We start from the raw sequence: 22,598 nt of genomic DNA, 5'->3' as shown, positions 1-22,598 counted from the left end.
GTTCATCCTGACCAGAGATGGGCAGTAACGCGTTAACGTGTTACTGTAATCCAATTACTTTTTCAAGTGACGAGTAAAGTAAGGGATTACTATTGCAAAAACGGTAATTAGATTACCGTTACTTTCCCGTAGGAACGCTGCGTTACTGCGTTACTAAAACTGGGATTTTTTGCCAGAATGTCTCATGACAGTGACGTAAGCGAGTGCGACGTTCGTGACAACAGCTGTGTGCAGATCAACAATGGATCACATATAGAGTGCGGAGAGAGTATGAGCGTGCAGCGTTTAAAGCGTGGAAGTACTGACCTTACTTTAAGTTTGATTCCATAAAAAGTGACAAAAACATTAGCGTCCGTTGTGCGTGGGAAGAAAACTTCTTTTTACAGTGAAAAAACCCCTAAACTTCCAAGCAAGCACCGAGTGCGCAACGATGTAATGGGAAATTCACAGAGAAACTCGTGGATTCTTCCGCTGACCGCTGCGGCACACCTGCACCAGGGTAAACCTCCGCCTACCCCACTCCTGCTTTACAGGTGAAAATAGAGCAAAAGGACCGCTGAGTCTTTGACTTTATTTATTTTCTGCTGTGTTTTACTTGCATCTATTTGAAAGACTGAGTGTAAACACACACAAAAAAAATTATGTGCTGGAATGTGCAGAAAATAGGTTTAAATATTAAACAAATTTCTTCCAGTCAGAGAATGTTGCATATAATTAAATTTTTGGTTGATGCATAAAGTTAAAAGATTAAAACTAATAAAACAAGTTTTAAAAAGAGACTTTTCCATTTGATTACATTTTGTATGATGGATTATGCAGAAAAAGTAGAATTGGGCTGAAAGATCTATCGCTTTATCACCTATTCAGGTTGTAAATTGTGTTTATAAAAAGTAACTAAGTAACTAAGTAATTAATTACTTTTGAAAATAAGTAATCAGTAAAGTAACAGGATTACTTTTTGGGGGAAGTAATCAGTAATTAGTCACTGATTACCTTTTTCAAGTAACTTGACCAACACTGATCCTGACACAAAGAAATAGTTTACTGTCTAGGTAGACACACTGATTCTGGGATGGGGGCAGTTCTCATCCAGTGTTCTGGCCTGCATGGTAAGCTGCAGCCTTGTGGCTTCCCCCCCCACTGCTTAACTCATTTTGAAGACAATTACGATGTGCAAGACCACAAATTACTGGCAGTAAAGCTAGCCTTGGAGGACTGGCAGCCAGATAACCATTTATAATCTTGACAGATCATTATAATCTGATTTACTTAAGAATCGCTAAAAGACTCAATGTTCAGCATGCTCAATGGTCTTTGTTTTTCGGTTGTTTCAGCTTTTCTATATCCTATCTCCCAGGTTCCAGAAACATAAAATGCTGCCAGTCCCTGCCAGTTCTCCAGCAATGCTGAACAATGGGAACCAGGAAACATCTTGCCACCCTAATGCAAAATGGGCTCCTTGACCTGGGACCTAGAATAAACCATCCACCAAGCCCTTCGAGACGACCCGGAGCTCGGTGGGCCAATACCAGGTACTGAGACAGAGTCTGAGTCTGTCATTAGCATTCAGCTGTTAAACTCAAATTGCCCCATCTATGCACATCCACCCTACATTCCATGTTTCCCAGGTTCCCATGTTTCAAATCAGCAACAGTAATAAATATAGATTCTTATAGGCAATTTTATTCCTTGATTTTTCTTCTTTTGTTTGTTGATTTTTTTTTTTTAATTTTACAAACATTCTGTTGTGTTATAAGCATTCACATATAAATCAGGACTCCTATTTGTACTTGTGGACTTTAAACTAGAGGCAGATGCGGGACTTCCATCTGCCTCATCAGGGACTCATTCTGGACTATAAAGTAGATTAAGCCTACATTTGAATTCTGTTTTTGTATTTATTCTTTACTTTCTCTCAGACCATTAAACACCATCAGGGCTACAGCTGAAATAACAAAAACTCCAACTGTCTGATGTAAATTTGAACATCCATTTAATGGGATACTCAATTATAATGATGTAATGATAAAACAATATTAATAAGTCTGTTAACTATTGGCATTTTTACTGGCCTACACTGTCCATACGTATTCACTGTTGGACGCTTTTGAAGTTGCAGGACTTGTGAAACTTGCCATATTTCAGCATGGTGTGCAGCTTATAGAAGCCAAAGATTTCAGCCAATTCAGCTCCAATCAGATGACTAAAGATAATAAAATACACCATTTTATGCTTCAAGGTCATAGGTCAAAGGTCAGACATTAGCGTGTTGTTATGAAAGCAGGCTGACATCCTTACGTTGTTATAAAAACATCATAAATCATCAAATAGGTAGTATAGCCCTTGCCCTTTGGGGAGAATTGTGCTCCACTGTTTATTCTTTACCTTCAGCCTATTAAACATCATTTGGGCTACACACATCCAATAACCATTGTCTATTAAGCACATTCACAGACTGCTTTGTAATCCTACACATACAGTAAAGTTCAGTTCCTATTTCCTCCATTTCCACCTTTCAGTAAACACCAGATCAAGGTCAGAAACTCAAAGAGCAAGAAGCTTAAAATAATTCAATGTGACAGGTTTCTTAAGAAATTTGCAATCATATAATCTGAAACTGAAAAAAAGATCAAATATGAGTATCAGTGAAAAAAAATAGTTTCCTTAAAAATGTAATCAAAACTATACTCATGATGAGGGAGTTCAACGTTCACTTTCTACTTTTTGTTTTTCAGTTTCAGCTCTGATTTGGCTCCATGGATCAGAATCTGTTATTTATTGGGCATCTGAAGTGATTTTAAACTTCAGAGCTGAATATGTTGCAAAATTCTCCATCTGACCAACTCAGTTAGCTGCAGACTACAACTGATAGACGACTACTATTCTACTTAATATTCTTTTTGCTCATTTATTAGAGATTTTAAAGTCTTAAACGGTCAGTAAACACAGAAATTTCCTGATTAAATTGAGATTTTTCCTTTTTTCAGTTTTTGCATGTTAACCTACATTTAACCAAAAATAAATAAATCCTGATGAATTTCTGCTTTAAATACACATATCTCAGTAACTTGCAAACAAACACAGGGCAGGCCGTAAAGACGAGTGTGTAAAGTCTTATTTCTTAGTTTTATTTCTTTTGCTTGTTTCTTTATTGTTTTCATGTGTCCGTCTCAGGCAGGGACACATGAGAGCTTTTTGTTTCTTCTTCTCTTCTTATGTCCTGCAGGCTGTTACATGATGTCTTGCTGGTGCTGCGTGGACTCGCTGACAACCTGAAGGAGAAAAACATGAGACAGAAACATAAAAGCCTTATCAGATGACTTCTCTGTCTGGATGAATGTAAGATATCTGGAAATGAGTGAACACTGTCCCAAATCCATACAAACTACAACAGTCGAGACAGAAAGATTACAGTCAGAGAGCCCAGGTGAACACAGAACAGATTAAGAAACACCAGCAGTCACTTCAGCAGTTAATTACTTACATTAAAGCAATCTTTATTTGTATGTAAAGTTTCTAAAATATTAGGTGTAAATAAGGTAATGGACTGTTTTCTGTCTAAATATGGGACAATTGCATTTGCTGATGTGGCAAGAGTGTTTTCTGCAGCTCTGCTTCAGAGGAGTGGTGTGGCAGTGGGCAGTGCCAAAAGGCTGGCAGAGTAGCTGGGACTGATTGGTATGATCAGAGCAATTTGGAAAAGTTGCAACTAATACTTACCCAGCTCTTTAACAGTGTGTTTGTGTTGGTCCGTCGTGTCACAGTGCTGTCGAAACCCAGATGCGCTAGGACAGATGTGCAACCAGTACAGCCAGTGGAAGTGCTGACAGCAATGCTGGCAGAGATGGCCATCGTGCACCAAGAACAGGCGACTGTGCATCAAGATCAGCTCCAGTGGCTACAGAATTAGGCCGAGCGCCAGATGAGAGTGCACCTAGTCTCGGTCTGGCATCCCCCTGGCTCCTCTGTTGTCCCACACAGTCATGTCAAGCAAACCGTGACATGGCTGTATGACTGGCCAAAAACCACCCGGCAGTGCAGCCAGCAAACCTGCTGGATCAACCACAGCCAGTTGTGGAGAATTGGCCGGTCCCAGCTGCACCAAGGCCGATCAGCAAGCACTCCAGCGGGTGGTGAAAGAAGCTGGCAGAATTATTGGAACAAGTCTGCCAGAGATCAGTAATATCTTCCCCACTCGCTGTCTGAGGAGGGTGCACAGTATCCTGCGGGACCAACATCACCCTGCGCGCCACCTTTTCCATCTGCTGCCCTCAGGGAGAAGGTACAGGTCTATACAGGCCAGAACATCCAGACTGGCCAACAGCCTGTATCCACAGGCTGTGAGGCTCCTGAACTCTCTGCCCCCCTCTCACGGACAATAACCATATCCAACTTCTTAATAGCAATGAACTGGTCTGCATTGGTGCATCATATCTTTATTCTCTTCCCCCTCCTGCCCCCCCCCCCCCTTTTTCTTAAATAGATAACTATCATATCTGATATCATATCTCACAGTACAATAATATTGAATGGGTTGCATTGTTGTATTTTGTCATGTTTCTCAGGTCTTTGTCTGAATTTCTACGAACATTATTGCTAAGGATTGTCTTATTGCATTGGAGTCACACTGGGTTAAATATGTACACTTGGGTTTTAAGGGGTATTTATTATTTTCTTCTTTTTTTTGGGTTGTATGGAAGCCCCAAACACAATTTCATTGTTCTTGACAATGACAATAAATAAATAAATACTAAATACTAAATACAAGGAGGAGGTTCCCCAGCTCCACTATAACTTTGCTGGTTATGGAGCAGCCACCACAACAGCCAGTCTCGCTGTCTCCCCACAGGTTCCAGCAACTAAGCTGCCCCCAACTCACAGGGAGCCGTGCAAATGCTGAGGCAGGTATGTTGGAGGTGTGGGCGGCCAGAACACTGACATTAGGAGTGCCCACTGACGGATGTGGGGTAGCTGTTCCGTGTTGCTGGCCCTCCAACACCTACCCCAGGTCCAAGAGGGACATGCACTGTCAAGGTGCCAGTGGATATACGCCAGGCTCTGGTGGACTCGGGCTGCAGGGTGAGTCTGGGCTGCATGCAGACCCTGGTCCTCCAAACCCTGGTACGGCACGGGGCGTTGGTGGAGGTTAGATGTGTGCATGAGGACATACACAAATATCCCATAGTGCTGCTCCAAATTAAATACAAGGGCAAAACACATGGTGTAAAGGCTGCAGTTAGCTTGCACCTGAGGCATCCCTTAATTCTGGGTACAGATTTGCTGGTGTTCAATAACCTTTTGGGGCAATGTGTGGGGATACAATCACGAGCTTTAGCAAGGGGGATGTTTGTGCTGTGCTTAGCGGAGACCTTTAGTTTATTCAACTCTGACTCTAGGGAGGAGGAGGAGGCCATCTAATGAGGCCCTGCTGCCTCCAGCGATTCACTCCACAGGATATTTCCCACTAGAGGAATCTCATGACTAAACTCTATGCAACCTCAGCTTCTGATCAAGTGATAAAAATTGATGGTCACACGTTTGCCCTGACACAGCACTGACCTACCTGTAATTTGTATTGATTAAAGATAGGCTTCATAGAGCGAGTCATAACACTGGCACCTCCAGGCCCTGTTTCAGATCATCTCCCGAGTCGGCATCCCCAAAGAGATACTGACCGCCGGTTCATGACCGGCTTTGTGGAGCTGACCAGCCATGTAACTAATCTCACTCAAAAGTGTGCCCCAGATCTGGTCCAGTGGACAGAGCAGTGCCAGGCAGCATTTGTGCAGTTGAATAAAGCTCTACCGGTCTTTGATAAGATAAAATGTGATTTATAGAACTTAAATAAATTTTTCATGAATTTCTTGAATAAGGTGCTGGAGTGGATCACATCAAAAGAAAAGCAAACAAACAAAAGAAAAAATCCTTATGAAGGGAACTTAAAAACTTACAAGGCTAATGAATGCAGTTTTATATCTTAGCAGTTTTACCTCTCCATCGCGAGTCTCGATGGTCTTGATGAGGACAGTCTTCTTTGAATGCATCTCAGAGGAGCGCTGCTGCTCAGGGCTGGTCTCTGATTAACAAAGGTCGGAATACATTTAATTTTTATTTAATATGTAAAATGTGTTATGTTATTTTGAAAAATCAATGAAAACTTTATGTGGATGCCTCTTGGACCTATGAAATACAAATTAAATACAACCCCATAACACTGGGGTTGTATTTAATTTGTAGGTTAATTGATTTAGAAATCAATTCATTAATTAACACCCATTTTCTTAATTAAGTAAAATTTTAATCTTACATAGTTTTAATGTGGTAAAAAAGTAAAATATTATTGAAATGTATAACAAACAGTAAAGGAGGCTCCATCTGAACAGACTGTGGAATCAAACAGAATAAGGCCTGTGTCCTGGTTAAAGGAAGCCTAGCCCCTGGTGGTATGTTTAGGTAACTGCAGCTGTGTGTGCACCTCGGAAACTCAGCGTGGAGTAGGTTTGCACAGGCAAGGCAATCCTGCAACGGGAGAAGGGAAAGTGTAGAAAATATCATTTTAAATGTTATTTTATGTGTATCTGGATAAAATATTGACATTCTGAGGCAGTTTTCTTTTCCAAAGCTTTATTGTAAAGGCAGCACACTAAAACAAAAGAATTTTGGCCTGGTTGGATAGTTTGATAAATTACCTGCTCTCCTCTCCTTCCAGCAGCTTCCTGTAGGTGGCGATCTCCACATCCAGCGCCATCTTGACATTGAGTAGGTCCTGGTACTCACGGAGGTGGCGCGCCATCTCGTCCTTCATGTTGGCGATCTCCGCCTCCAGGCGGGCAATGCTATCCTGGTAGTTGCCGGCCTCTCGTCCATGACGGTCCTCCATGTCCCGCATCTGCCTCATCAGAGACTCATTCTGGATTAATCAGAGAGGAGAGTCTGAAATCAAACCGAGCTCAGAGAAGATTACGTTTAAATAAAAACCGAAGAAGGTTTATGAGACCTACGGTGCCTTTGAGGGAGTCGATCTCACAGGTGTAGGCCTGGATCTGGTGTCTGAACTCCATGGTCTCCTGACGGGCCTGCTTCAGAGCCTCGTTGTTCTTACTTACCGCCTGGTTCAGATCAGACACCTGCAGGGTCAAAGGTTAAATAGATTTCACAATTTATTTTAAATCCCCAACTCTTGGATGTCAGAATCGATCTCTAAGTGTCGTTAATACAGACAACATCCCTCTGACCTTGGACTTGTACCACTCCTCAGCCTCTGCGATGTTCTTGGCAGCAATGCCCTCATACTGAGCCCTGATGTCTCGTAGTGCTGCCGTCAGGTCCGGCTTGGACATGTCCATCTGGATCTGGACTTGAGTCTCCTGCATCTGGGCCTGCAGCTCACGGATCTCCTGTGGGAGGAGGAGAAACGTAAGGTTGACTGGCCTGTTATATTTGAATTTGAATTTGATATACCTTTATTAGTCCCACAAGGGGAAATTTCATAAGGCTGCCGACCTATTGCACGCAATGGCGGTGCCAACTTACCCTCTGACCTTACATACATTACACAAAACATCACATGGGGAAGACAGGTCAGAGAGGTATAACAATGGAAAATGCACCACATGAGGAAAGATAAGGAGAGAAAAATAACTCCCCCCAGACTGAGCTCCAACAGGGAGATCAGTTTGAGAACAGAAAAAAACACTTCTGCACATAGCACATGAAAAAACTCAAATACACCAAAGAAACACATGACAAGCAACAGGGGTGGGTAAAGGGTGAGAGACAGCCGATTTAGACAGTGCATCCGGGCCTGCAGCCTGTGCGCTGGTCTCCTTGATCCACCGTCAGCATCGGAAGGGAATAAGCGTCGAAGGCATTTGGAAAGGGAGTGGGGATGAGTGTGTGCATATCAGTGTATATGTATGTGTGTGCGTGTCCAGAGTTCAGCTGAGACAGTGTCCTTCGCCCTGCTAGGTTAAGTAAACAGTCTTCCAGCCAACCCAGGTGGCCTTGCATGGAATGGGAAGGAACAGACTCAACACCGTCGTTATCAGGGTGTTTTTGTTTGGCTCCAGCCTTGAGACCGCAGCTGGCGCCAAAGGGGTATCCGCATAAGTGATGGTGGTTTTTACTTTAGTGCGAACAGCTCATATGAATTTCAAAGCAGTTCTACAGTCCAACATTGGTCTCTCAATCTCCCGTTGGAGAGCCGCGAGCTTCGCCATGATGTTATCAAACTTGCGCTCTGTGATATTGTCATTCTTGTGCTCAAAGAGCCGATTCTGAGAACTCACGGCAGTGTGCCTCCCCGAGATGTCATCCAATTTGCGCACAGAGATGTTATTTCGAGCTAGCCCTTCCGAGATGTAATCCAGTCTGCAGTCAGAGATCTTATTCTGAGTGTTCACAGCAGCCGTAGTCTCTCCAAGATCTTATCCGTGCTGACTCAATGAGCCCATTTTTAGAAACTCACGCCTCTTCCCATCGGCTCTCTGTGTGAGCTCTATGACAAATTAGTCATCTGTGCTAGATGTACCAGTGCCCTGGCCCTATGACAGCTGGGATAGTCCTTAAACATCACCAGTTTAATTGAGGAAAATGAATGGATGGCTATCCAATTATAGAGCATAACAAACCTTACGTAGTTTTAAACATCACTATCTCTCCTTGTTGTTTAGGACACAAACCCAGTCTGGCTTAATACAGAAAAAAGCCATTGAAGTCTAACTGTAGTAACCATGATTAAATTACATTCAACCAAAATCAGCAACTTTACCAAACATTAGTGAAAGTCTCTGGTCTGGAGGGCCAGAACTTTATACACCCACCATCAACCCCAAATTCCTTCTGCAGTTCATAAATATGATTAATGAGGACCTGATGTGTGACAGTAAGCCTTGGCAGTGAACGACCAGAAAAGTTGGCATCTCCCAGAAGCTAAAATGATAAATGAAGCTATAGAATGTGCAGATGGTGAACTATTAGCAATGCTATAAAATAAATTAAATAAAATACCAATAAAAAACAAAACAAACAAAACACAAGGAACAAACATCTGAGTAAGTGAGCACAGAGCTTCATACCTGCTAATTATTACAACATGAAGAAGAAAAACAACAGAAACAAGACTAATAATAATGAAGATAAAAAGAATAAAAGAACAACAATAATAACTAGAACAAGAATGAGAGGAAGAAAAATAATTACCACAAGAAAACCAGGAAGAACAAGGAAAAGAACAGTAATAAAAACAAGTGGTACAAGGAGATAATAAGAGTATGAAATTAAAGAATCCAAGTTAAAGACGCTTTAAGATGTTATCAGGATTTTCTTCCTCTTTCTTTATACAGTGTTGCAAATTAATTTGCAGATGTGAAGTAAAACAAGATTCACCGTCATCAGACCTTCTGAGGTTTTATTCCTCCTTTTGTCTAAAAAGTGACTTAATTTTAGTCCAAACTGTTTCTAACACTTTAATCCACTCTGAGTAACCCTAGGCCATGTCGAGCACACTACTTTGGCATCATGTAGTAATCGCTCCAGGCTGGAGACAGAACGAAGCCCATGCAGATCAGAGACGAGGATTTGTCCGCCGGTTGGTACACAGAGTAATTTTAGCCTTACATCTGCAGTGGGAGATTTCAGAGCTCTACTGCCACGCTGCCCAGGCCTGCTGCCAACAATGCCATTCTGTGCGTGTTTGAAAGTGAAAACTCCCCAAACCCTCTCGTTTGTCATCTCGCACACACAGAGACAGATGTTCTAACAGATGCTAAGACAGACCGAGAGCATTGTCACACAGCTCAACACACATTCTTAATCCTGTGAAGCTTGTTTGTGCCTCACTGACAGATTTATTTTAAAGCAACAATTTGTGACACCTTTCCTCCCTAAAGTCCTCTATAATCTACTTATTACTAAATGTGCGGAAGTGCTTCAGGAAGGTGAACGCACGCAAAGCTACTGGTCCGGGCGGGATTCCCGGCCGCGTCCTCAGGTCATGCGCGGCTCAGCTGGCTGGAGTGTTCACACACATCTTCAACCTTTCCCTCTGTCTGTAGTCCCAGCCTGCTTCAAAATGGCCACCATCGTCCCTGTACCCAAATCCTCCACCATCTCCTCATTGAACGACTGGCGACCTGTAGCCCTGACCCCCATCGTAAGCAAATGCTTCGAGAAGCTGGTCAGGGACTTCATCCGCTCTGCACTACCCGACTCACTGGACCCTCTACAGTTCGCATACCGCCACAACAGGTCCACTGATGATGCCATAGCCCTGACACTACACACTGCCCTGTCACACCTGGAGAAGAGAGACACGTATGTGAGGATGCTGTTTGTAGATTACAGCTCAGCATTCAATACCATCGTTCCCTCGAAGCTGGACAGGAAACTGCAGGATCTAGGACTGAGCAGCTCCCTCTGCAGCTGGATCCTTAGCTTCCTGTCTGTCAGACGCCAGGTGGTCAGACTGGGCAGCATCACCTCATCCCCCATCACACTGAACACTGGTGCTCCACAGGGGTGTGTACTGAGCCCTCTCCTGTACTCACTCTACACCTACGACTGCACAGCCACTAACAACTCCAACATCATTGTGAAGTTTGCGGACGACACTACAGTGGTGGGTCTTATCACCAACGGTGATGAGACGGCTTACAGGGAGGAGGTCAGCGCCCTGACCCACTGGTGTCAAGACAACCATCTCACCCTCAACGTCGCAAAGACAAAGGAGTTGATAGTGGACTTCCGGAGGTGCAGAGAAGTACACACCCCCATCACCATCAACGGCGCTGCTGTGGAGAGAGTGAGCAGCTTCCGGTTCCTTGGTGTACACCTGGCTGAGGATCTTACGTGGTCAGTACACACAAACAAAACAGTGAAGAAGGCACAGCAGCGCCTCTTCTTTCTCAGGAGACTGAAAAGATTCGGCATGAACCCCCGCATCCTCAGGACCTTCTATCACTGTGCCATTGAGAGCATCCTCACTGGATGCATCACCACCTGGTATGGCAACAGCACCGCCTACAACTGCAAAGCTCTCCAGCAAGTAGTGCGGTGCTCTGAACGGATAATTGGAGGTGAGCTTCCCTCCCTCCAAGACATCTACAGGAAGCGCTGCCTGAGGAAAGCGGGGAGGATCATCAAGGACTCCAGTCACCCCAGCCATAAACTGTTCAGACTGCTTCCATCAGGAAGGAGGTTCTGCAGCATCCGGTCCCGTACCAGCAGACTGAGAGACAGCTTCTTCCATCAGGCCATCAGACTGCTGAACACGTCATAGACACCTCAGCTTCACTACTGGAACTTCAACGTTATGCACTCCACACTGTATATAAATGCCACTTGTTTTGCACATATTCAACTCTGTATATTTTATATATTGTATTATTATTATTATTATTATTATTATTATTTTATTTTTTTTACTATTTAATTTGTAAAAATGTGTACACACACACACACACACACACACACACACACACGTAGGAAAATATTTAGTATACACATCCAGAAATGCATACACTATTATATACTGTACATATATTTATTAGTTTCAGGTTGGCCATTCTTATATTTTGCTCGTTTGTGTTGTTGTGTTTGCACATCTCTGTTGCTTGTGGGGCTCGCACACAAGAATTTCACTCGCATGTGCTGTGCCAGTGTGCCTGCACATGTGATGTGACAATAAAAGTGATTTGATTTGATTTGATTTGATTTGAAATGAAGAACCTACGCTGATGGCAGCAGTGTAATAAAACACTTATGAATGCATTTTAAACCCTGATAAAGGAGCTGGGATCAGCGACTGGTAAAGATGGAAGAGGGTGAAGAACAAACCTCTTCATGGATCTTCTTCAAGAAAGCGATTTCCTCCTGCAGCGTCTCGATGCGTCTCTCCAGGTCCAGACGGGCCAGAGTGGCAGCGTCCACATCCTGCAACATTAAAAATGTTCATTTTATGTAAAAATGAGATAATCATGGAATAATTATCGACATATTTTCCATTGAATCAAAGTGTATAATGATTTTAAAAAATGCATATATTACAACCTTCCATTAAGTTTGCCACACCAGCAGGCTAATTATTGTGAAACATGGCAAACATATGGCCCATGGGCCAAAATGCAGACCAACTAATCCAGTCCACTTGATGGCTTTGAAAATGTTAGAAGTACAAAACTTTTAACAGTATTTTCCCTTTTAAAATGTTGTAACCCAGATTTATAGCCTTCTTACATCCATAGTCTGCCATAGTACACCAAAAAGTAACAGAAAAAACGAAGATAAATTTTATTTATCACATTCATATTATTATATTAATATTATTATCATAATTATATTATTTTGTTATGTTTATAGTTGTTTTTTTATGTTTTTGCTTCTATGATCTTCAGCATTCTTCTTCTATCTTCTAGTATCCTCCTCCTCCTGTGTGTCCTCCTTCACTACATCCATGACTCTTCGCTATGAACTTGTCTTTTCCTCCTGCCTGGCAGCTCTATCTTCAACATCCTTTGTCCAGTAACAAATATCCACTATCCCTCTTCTGCATGTCTGAACCATCTCAGCCTTTCCCCTCTAACACTGTATTTATTGGGGAAAGTACAGGAAATGAGAGTGGGACATACCGCTCTGAAAGCAGCCAGGTTGTTTTCTGCTTCTTCTTTTTGAAGAATCTCCTCCTGGAGTCTGCAGGACAGTGAGACACAAAGCATGGTTTCAGACAGAGAGCCATTAATTAATGAGCAGCTGGATTAATGATTGATTTGAACACACTGTAGAAGCTGCTGTCCACACACCAGGGAGCTCTGCAGAAAGACGTTAAAGCTGAATTAGGCTAATAAGTTCAAAGATGCATAATTTCATAGCCTGTATATAAAAGATGGATGTTGCCAGTGTGCTCTCACCCATTGGTTAGTGACGCCTCAGGTTTAGCATTTTCATTTTGGTGTTTTTAAACCAGAAGTGACTGCACACAAGGTGGCCTGCCTGATTGCACATCCTTCTTTATCATCCTTTCTAACCTTAAATGGTCTGAAAAATGTAGAAAATAAACATTATATTATAATAAATAAGATTTGAAACTAACATCCAGAGGTGACGCCCCCTGCTGGCAATTAGAAACAATACAGGTTTAGCACAATTCCACATTGGCTTCAGACTTGGAAGTCCATTACTTTACAGTCTGAGCTTAAAAGGACACTTTTCCAAAATAAAAGATGAAAGTGCATACTTTAACTTGAACTTGTTCACTTTTTATACCCTGTAAAGGTCACTGATCGGTTAAAGACTCCCCTTGTGGAATAGATTTTCTAAAGCCTGAGGAGGTTAGGAGGCTTGTTTGATCTTTGACTCTTGAAATACAAAATGCTTATAGGTTATCATGGCAACTTTTTTTGTCCAGTAAAGTCAAAACACACACTGCCTACCACATTTAATTATTTAAGGTGTCAGAAGAGCGCCTTTAAGTCTCAACCACAAGGAAAGAAATGAACTTTTGCTTGTTAAAAACGTAAACTGCAGACAGAGAAAGGACAGATCCTTCAGATATGTGTGAGCTTGTTCCTCTCCTTTTATAGAAGAGAGCCATGTAAACACAGTGTGTGATTAGCACTAACTTTGGTCAGTCTCAAGTAGTAACACACACACTGACACACACATGCCTATTAATCACATCAAATCAGTCGCCAATGCTTTTTGGAGTCAGAGAAAAATGATGCTCAGCTCTGAGATTAACAGCAGTTTATGTCACATTTTGAATGGACTGATTGAAGAATTGTATGCCCAGGAGCACTTCATCATTATGTCAGGCCTAAAGTTAAATCATGGCACACAAGTATATTTATCGATGCAGACTGGTTTGAGCTTTGCAAAATGCCTCTATAATCATTGTCATGCTGTAAATAACAATGCAGTAATAATATTAATAATTAATATTATTAAATAAAGAGCTACGTGGAAAGAAAATTACAATTTCTATCATTTAACTCAAATTGAATTTGTCAGAAGCGAGGTAACAGAGCTTACAATATAAAATTATTTTATAATAAACATATATATTGATGAAGTTACATTTTATATTTTCATATAAACTTTATAATGCTGTATAAATTAAACAAAATATATAAAAATCAACTACAATGAGGCTAATTATAAGATATTAAAACTAACATAATTTCCCAGCTTTGTCTTTCATTAAATTAATAAATTAAATTTTCTTTTCCAGTTATTAAAAACACAGCTTTTTTATTCAAATAATGGAGTTGTATCTAATTTAACACCAGACAATAGTTAGTTGTTGGCACTATAAGCTAACTGTCCTAATACAGAAATTAAGGTACATATTTAAACTTATCTTATTAAACACACAGTAATTAATCCTGTTCATAAGTTCAATATTCGTTGATAAATTAGAAAATGTTTTTTTATATTCCATAAATATTCCAGTTAAATCTAATCATAATAAAGAAGAAAGTAATAAAGGATGCTTAATTTGGAAATTATTAATTACTACTGTAATTAGCCTACGAGTTCAATGGTATTCAAACAGACACATTAATCAACAGTTTAATTTTTTTTTTTTATATTTTAGGAAGTTAATGTATTATATTAAATAAAAAACCAACCAAACCAAATCAACTATAATGGAGAAAAAAGTAACAAGAAGTTTAGCTCAGTAGGTAGAGTGGTGGCCCCATGATCGGACGGTCAGGGGTTTGAATCCACTGAACGGCTACCCTGAGGTACCCCTGAGCAAGGTGCCGTCCTTACACACTGCTCCCCGGTGCACCTGCTTAGTGACTGCCCACTGCTTCACTGAGCGAGTGGGTCAAATGCAGAGAGAGTAATTTCCCCACAGGGATCAATAAAGTATACATTTTTATTACTTTTATTATTATTATTACTAGCGGTTAAGCTCAATATTAAATTTCTTTAAGTCAATACTAATTTATTAACCTAGGTCATTATTTCTATATTAGTTTAAAAAAAATAAAGTAATTTATTATATTACAACAAATATTGAATCTAATCATAACAGAGAATTACTATCTACATAATATTTATATAGATAGTAATTATTGCTGTTTAGCCTAGTTAGCATAGCCAAGTAAAGTAGCAGTAACTACCAAATAACTTGCTTATGAAAATCACATGACTTAATGTTATTAAGCTATGCATTTAATTAGATAAAGATTGATTAATTATGTGGTCACTAATCTTGCTCATTAGTTCAAATGAGGGAAAAACTCATTTGGCAGCTAGTTCCTCAGTAGCTTGCACCCTACACCATTTAAGAGTCCATTGTAATAGTCAGATAGCTTTTTAGCTTTTGTGCCAAGGTTAGTAAAAATAACATTTCACTGATATTCCGATGTTTGGTATAACCCTTTATTATCAGAGATTTTTTACCACAGCATAAACATGTTGTTAGCAGGATTACATAGATTATTTATACTTTTTAGATGACCTAATAAAATACTTTGGTTTATTTTTTCTGATTGTAATATTTTAGCAGCATTATTATTGTTAAGCTTCAGTCAAATATATGTTTTACTTTGATTTATCTGATTATACGCCCCTCTACATTCTAACATCCTTATACCCAAAATACCCCCTGTAAGGCACTCATCCTCATGACTCACCTGTAATCTTCTTCCTGTGATGATGTATAAATGATCCTGTTATATTTTGATTTAAACAGCTTTGCATTTATACAAAATATGTTTAAAATATATTTAGAGTATTTAGGAAATATCTTGAAAATAGCAAACGTATAATCAAGTAATCTGTTGTAAAGAGCACAATCTGTGAAACCAATAAGATGCACAGAGGAACCAGGGTTTAAAAATACTTCCTGTAACTGCAACAAACAGCAGATCATCTCCCACACGGCTGGTTGAATCTAGCACACACAAGCCTATGTATCACCTCATTCCTCCATTCATTATTCCACTCCACACACTTCTTTTCATTTTGCGTCACAATTTTTCACTACTGCTTGTTGAGCAGTTGGCAAGTGTTCACAGAAAAGTGCAATAAAATACAAAAACCTGCAGAGTTTTTGTCACATTTTAGTTCCAGATACACCACACAGTGGGTAAATGCTCCAGGTTGTTGCTTAAATTATGGTAATATCAATATTTCTGTAACTGTTAAGTGTATGGGACAAGTAATATTGTGTACTTGTGTATATATATATATAATATTGTGTTTTTAAGAAATATTTTCAGTTTACTTATTTTAAAATTATTTTTAAAATTGTTTATTTGTTTGAAGACTCACTATAAGTCTATAAAGATTTTTACTTTAAAATTAAGTAAAGCTCTTTTTTGTCATAATATATAAAGGTCATGTCAGAATAAACAAGAATAAACAAGCTAGTAAGACACATGACTCTTCTTGCTCCTCCCACCTGATTTTGAGTTTATCCAGGTCATCGAGCAGGTTGTCCCGCTCCACCTCTATGCGTGACCTCTGATTGGTCAGGATCTCCACCTGCCTCCTAAGCTCGCTCATCTCCTCCTCGTACAGGTCGGCAATGCGCGTGGGCTCACGGCCTCGCAGGCGCTCCACCTCCACCACTAGCGCCTGGTTCTGCTGCTCCAAGAAGCGGACCTTCTCAATGTAGCTGGCAAAACGATCATTCAGGTGCTGCAGCTCGGCCTTCTCATTGGTCCGTGTGGTGAGAAACTCCTGGTTGAGGGCGTCCGCCAGGCTAAAGTCCAGCGTCTCGCCCATGCCAGCATAAGAGCGCCCAACGGATGCCCGGGAGGTTGTCACCGGCCTGCCATAGTAGCTTGAGGAGACCCGGTAAGCTGGTGTGGCGCTGGTACGGGTCACCTCATAGACCCTGGAGGTGACATGACCCCCGCCACTGCCGCTGTGGCCCAGCAGGGATCGGTTGAGTGATGGTGAGGCGTAGGTGCCATGACCGAAGGTGCGGCGGTACGATGAGGCGGTCTGACCGGAGGAGCTGTAGGAGGCCATGTTGGAGGACACAGAGAGCCTGGCGAGAGCTGCAGCAGAGAGGAGCACTGAAGAAGAACCTGCAGCCCTCAACTATTTGTAGTTACCTCCTTCCTCAATTTTCCCCCCTCCTTCCTGGGAACTGCCCTCCCTCTGTCTCTGTCTTTCTCCTTTAGCCCTTCTTGTTACATTCTTTTTCTTTCTTCTCTCCTTTCCTGCCTTCATTTCTTCTCCAGCTACCTTTTCCCCCTTGCCTTCTCTCCTTTCTCCCTCAGCCCTTTCTCTTCACTTTCTTCTGCTTTTGCAGGCATTCATATTCTATGCAGCCACAAATTTGTTTCCTTAAGACAGGATGTATAAAGAAAAAGGCAAAACAATCATAATTATGATCAAAGGAAGGAACAGACATGCTTAACACACTGCATTTGTTGTCACTAAGTGATTTAAGGCAACTATTGTTGTGATTTGGCACTATATAAATTAATTAAAATTGAATTAAACTGAATTAAAAACAACCATTGTCCAAGCTGTTACTTGAGTTGCTGACATAAGGTTTTTTTCCAATTTGTTTATAACATATTGATATTTTTATTGGCTTTGAGTGGTCATGTGAGTATTCATCAGTATTTTAAGCAAATGATTACAAAACATGTTTAACGAGCGGAAGTCCCTTAAAACATGTGAATTTTAAAGCCACAGTGTAGTGTGAGGTTGGGGTGGGTGGATAGGTCAACAAAATATTGGACATAAACAAAATAGACCTGTTTCATTTTTTTTAAACCAGTCAACCAACAATGTGTAGCATTTCCATATCTAAGTGTACGAAAAGGGTCTGCAATCAGTACGGACATCCATGTGTTTGGCACATCTGTAATAGTTAAAACAAGAAGAAGTCATGCAGCAGGCTATGGCAGCTTTTTTTTTCCCACTGAATAAAAGCTTTTTGCCATTTCAAAGTCAAAAATTCAGGTTACGCTTGCAAAATATTTAGTTAAGTTAAGGGTAAAATCAGGATTAATTCAATCACCCTGCTGGATACACTTGATCGACAGATATTAGTTTGTAGTGGCTGGTGGATGTAACTTTTAGACTTCCCAATTATTTGTCACTCAACTGAGAGAAAGGCACTTAAATGTCCATACTAAGTTACCTAAGTTAAACTAGGCTGACCTAGCTCTTGGTTAGGTTTAGGTAAGATTACTGGGTTAGAGAGAGCTAACATACAGGTCACTACATCTAGGGTTAGTGTTATACTAACTCAAAATTGTGAGAAAATAGTTTGAAATTGACCCAAAATTTAAAACTTCAGGTTTTTAAAGTTGATGAGATTTGCTCTGGAGCCAGCTTCCATATCAGGACCTGCTGCTGAGTGGGGGCAGTAATGTTTATATTTCGCCCAATACACGTGTTGCATTTATTAGTCAAACAAAAATAGAGGCACAATCAAGAGCAAAATAGTCCAAATTTCCTTGATTCCTGTTGAATGATCAATGTGGCTGTTCTCCCAGGTGTTACAATAAAGTTTATTGACAAGAGGATTTAAGGTTTAGCTTAGTTAGAACTTAGCTGGAAGCTAGGTAGCTAGCTGATATACATCCATAGATGATAAAACATGTTCTGAAAAAGGAAATACAGCAGTGCTATAACTTTGATGTAAGTAGAGACAGAAAACTAAATAGAAGTAATATTTGGTAGGTAGTGAATTTGGACTAACATATAATGGTCTGCTAGCCAAAGAGCTATGGTTAAGCTAATGTAAACACATTAGCTCAAGGAAGATGGAAAATTAGGGTTGAGCTATTCTTAATAAAGGTTAATGTTGACAGTTCTTGATGGGCAGAGACAAACACTATCACAATATTGCTGAATGAAACTTTGAAAGTCCAAGCTTCAGTCAAGAGAAAATTCGAGACGATTCATCCACCACAAGCAGTCTGCACTTCCTTCTTAATATGGTGGGGTACACTGACTAGCCAAATTCGAGATGGCCTCAAAACTTTTTGCATGCAGAACGTGGAGTAAAATAATTTTGAGGCTCTCCGTATCTTGTTCCCCATGACTCTTTTATGGTTGTTTGAGTCTTTTTGTAGTAGTTCTGCATGCTTTTGGGGTTATTTTTAATCTTTTTGTGAGTATTTAGGATGATATTTGGGGGGTGTTTATTTCCTACTTTTGCTCAGCAATGTTTTATTTTCAATATAGACAACAATTATAGTCTATACCTACAGTTTGTGCCTACACCAATCCTTGCAGATCCATGAAAACTAGAACCGATCCTTTACAAAAAGGATAAACTTCCAAGGAAGACCTGTCGAGGTTCATGCGAACATCGTCTTTCCCTGCCGCTGTGATCTCACATCATAACAATGCGAGGATGCAAGGCAACTTTCAAGACTTAGCCTCGTCCTCACATGGTGAGGTGGCCCAGGTTGTTAATGACAGCATTCGAGGGGGAAGAGCTCTGACTAACCTGCCTTAAAAAGGAAAACTATCCCGTCCCAAGAGTCTGAGACACAGAGTGCAGCAGTACATACCAGAGCAAAGAAATACCACATTCACAAACAATATGTGCCATTAATGCTGATAACATTACATGTGAGTGTGAAGGGGATTTAAAGGGAGGTTTCCCTCTGCCAGCATTTAAAGTGGCAGATCTGGAGCCGTGTCAAACTTTAAAGGAATTACTAACACAAAAACATACTGAGCCAGATATTCATACTACAGTGCTACTGTAGTATGAACCTTTGATCTGTCCAACAATTTAATTTCATCTACTTTAGATAACAGTTTATAAATTGCTGTTTTATATGTCTCGCTTTTGTTTTTATGTGATATATTCAGTTGTATTTATAGTGAACCCTGACTGGTTGTCTCCCTCTTTATGATGATGGTAGAAAGTGTGAACAGTAAGCAAAACAATGGAAATAAGTCTGCATTTCCACCCTAAGTACTTTAAGCTTTAGGTTCCAGGAGCTTTTTCTCAAGAAACTAAAAGGTTTCTTCAACATTAATCAGTCGTAACTTTCTTAAATCCCGCGGTAATAAAGGCCACACAGACGAGTCTCTCACAGACACTTTGACTCAGACAGGTTTTAATAATGAGATTAAAAAGGCTGCAGTTCATTCAGGTGTTTCTGCTGAAGGGCCCTGCAGGGCTTTCTGTGACACCTCATTAATGGGATTATGTACAACTGCACTAATCTCTCAGTGAAAACTCACACCTCATCAATGTTTAAAAAGGTTTCTGTGGACTGATCCTAAGCTGGATAACGCTAAATCTTTCCAAATCTAAAGCCTAAACAAAAAGGTAGAATATTTAGCTTGTGGTGATGAAATGCTGACATTTTTTTTAAAATAGTGTTTAGATGTAGTTGCAAAGCAGACATTACAAGTGTGAAATGTGATGCTGGTTTAATCCACTCAAGCTTCTTTTGCTGTCTTCGTAAGAAGAGAGTTTAACATGAGTATTTGGGTTATCTGACAAAATTCTTTTTCTTTTTAAATAGAAGTCTTATTTATTGATATCTGTTTTCTGTGTCATTGTAGGATTCCCCTGTGTTCCCTGGTGTATCTTTGTATAATTTAGTCTCAAAATGTCAAATTCATGTCGGCAGGTGCAAAATAAAATCACGATTATCACATCTGGTCCTCGGTCATTGACCCAATGTCTTGAGTAGGGCTGGGCGATATGACCCAAAATTCACATCTCGATATTTTTTAGCTGGATGGCGATATAAGATATATATCTCGATATATATTTTTAAAAGCCATAAAGTAAGAACAAAAAGAGAGTTCTTAGTCAAAGCTGTGTCCCAGAAGTCACACAGGCACTTTTATTAACATAGAGCAGATGTACATAAAATTTACTCAAAAATAAATTATGAGCATTTATTAAATAATAATGCTCCATAAATAAAAGAAAACAATGTTGTTTTTGTGCATAACAAAAAGCTCACAATTGTGCAGTCAAAATGTAAACTAATAGACGCTGAGCATAGTAACAAAGACAGATTTCACAGCTGCTCTGTTCCCAACTTGTACTGCGTGACTGACAGCCTGGAGTTTGAAATCCGCTTCGCAACCACGTCTCTTAACAGGTGCCATTTATGGTCCTTATACACAGGGTAATATTACGTTGAAGCACAGTACGTATCACTCCGCGAGGCTCAGCCGTAATGCTCCGACAATCCATCAAGCGGTGCAGCTCTGTAGCTTACCAAAGTCGTACTAAAACATTTTTTGACAGATTGCTGAGCGCTGTGTTCCACATAAAATCGGTTCGCGGCCATCAAGCACAACCAGAATTCATACATAAGGCGCGCTGTCAACTTTTGAGAAAATGAAAGGATTTTAGTCCGTGCAGCCCCTCTGGGCTGCATGGCGTTAGCGTGGTTAGCTCGTTAGCGTGGTTAGCTAGCTAACACGTTGACGCCGTCCAGCCCCACGCACGGGGCGATGCGCAGTAACTCGTTAACGGAGATTTGCCGTGTCCATCTTGTCGCTTCCTGCAGGTGAAGCGATGGGGGAGGAGGGGGAGTTGTGTTCAGTGAAGGAGAGGCGAGGCCGAGTAACGTTGCGTAAAGACGAAAGTGGACGAAAGAGAGGCAAACTTGCGGCTCCACAAGTATAATTATAACGTAACATAGACTATATCGATATAAAGGATATTGTCACATCTTATATCTCGTATAAAATATATCGATATTTTTTAAAAACTCGATATATCGCCCAGCTCTAGTCTTGAGCTTATGGACGTTCTAGTTTCAGTTCCATTTGTTTGTTTGTTTGTCTGTTTGTTAGCAGTCAAGTGTTTTTAAGGTATCAGCTCGAGCTAATTTAATTTTGGGGAAATTCAGCTCAAGGTCACACCAAATACACCAAAATCTGTAAAATCTTTATATTACCCACAATTCTTTTGGATCATTGTCAAACTTCACACTCCTTGGGGGACTTGAATGCCGAGGTTGGCTAAGCGTTTGACCTTGACCTTCATTGTTAGCGCCCAAGGTCAAAGTAAACCATATCAAGTAAAATATGATATGAAAGGGCATGAAGAGAGCTGTACAATACATGTTTTTTATTTTCAATACGACACTCTACAACATGACAATGACACTGTAACAGGCTAACGTCAGCATGTTGCAATAAGAACATCATAAAACATCAGTTTTAGTATAACCCTTGCCCTTCAGGTGGAGGTGCGCACTCTGGGTGTTCTTGTTTTAGATATTATCTGGTTATTCTTTCTGTTTGTTGCATCATGGTTTGCTTTTCCTTTGATCCTGGTTATAGTTTTGGTTTGTTGTTCTTTTTGTATTTTACTGTTTAGTAGTTTTTTCAGGAATGACATTTCCTCCCCTGTCACCAAACACTTATGCAGAAGTCTAATAACCATATGAACTTTGATTAGGAAAGGTTCTGTCATTCCATCATGTTTTTTGTCAGATAATTAAGCTAATTCGACGGCAATGTAGAAACAGTTAACACATTCATTTCTGACCAGGCTAACAGGAAGAAACACATTTCTCAGATGTGCTTTTATTAATCATTTTAATGATTATTCTTGTAGACTTTTATTATTATGTCTATTGTGGCTGTATGAAATGAGTCAAATTCATAGTCTTTTGTAGACT

At 40.4% G+C, this 22,598-nt stretch overlaps 1 protein-coding gene across 1 annotated transcript; it reads right to left on the bottom strand.

Moving 5' to 3' along the window:
- Positions 1 to 2,328: 2,328 nt before the first annotated feature.
- On the bottom strand, positions 2,329 to 17,118 carry desmb (desmin b). Its single transcript, XM_026159971.2, has 9 exons — positions 16,412 to 17,118; positions 12,627 to 12,687; positions 11,836 to 11,931; positions 7,236 to 7,397; positions 7,002 to 7,127; positions 6,690 to 6,910; positions 6,476 to 6,519; positions 5,991 to 6,076; positions 2,329 to 3,272 (listed from the first exon to the last, which is right to left on the bottom strand). The coding sequence occupies exons 1-9, from the start codon at positions 16,984 to 16,986 to the stop codon at positions 3,231 to 3,233; spliced, it is 1,413 nt and encodes a 470-aa protein (XP_026015756.2). The 5' UTR covers positions 16,987 to 17,118; the 3' UTR covers positions 2,329 to 3,230.
- Positions 17,119 to 22,598: the final 5,480 nt, after the last annotated feature.

This window comes from Astatotilapia calliptera, chromosome 23 (genome assembly GCF_964374335.1).
Source record: "Astatotilapia calliptera chromosome 23, fAstCal68.1, whole genome shotgun sequence".
In the NCBI taxonomy this organism is placed as follows: Eukaryota; Metazoa; Chordata; class Actinopteri; order Cichliformes; family Cichlidae; genus Astatotilapia; species Astatotilapia calliptera.
Note: the sequence above shows the minus strand (reverse complement) of the source record. Positions and strands in the feature narration are given on the sequence as shown.

Excerpts from the sequence above, each read along its gene's own strand:
- desmb (XM_026159971.2), bottom strand. The coding sequence starts at position 16,986 with ATGGCCTCCTACAGCTCCTCCGGTCAGACCGCCTCATCGTACCGCCGC. Across the intron at positions 7,398-11,835 it reads TGAAGAAGATCCATGAAGAG|GAGATCCGTGAGCTGCAGGC; the intron begins GTTTGTTCTTCA and ends CTCCTCCCACAG. Across the intron at positions 6,520-6,689 it reads CTGGAAGGAGAGGAGAGCAG|GATTGCCTTGCCTGTGCAAA; the intron begins GTAATTTATCAA and ends CTCCCGTTGCAG.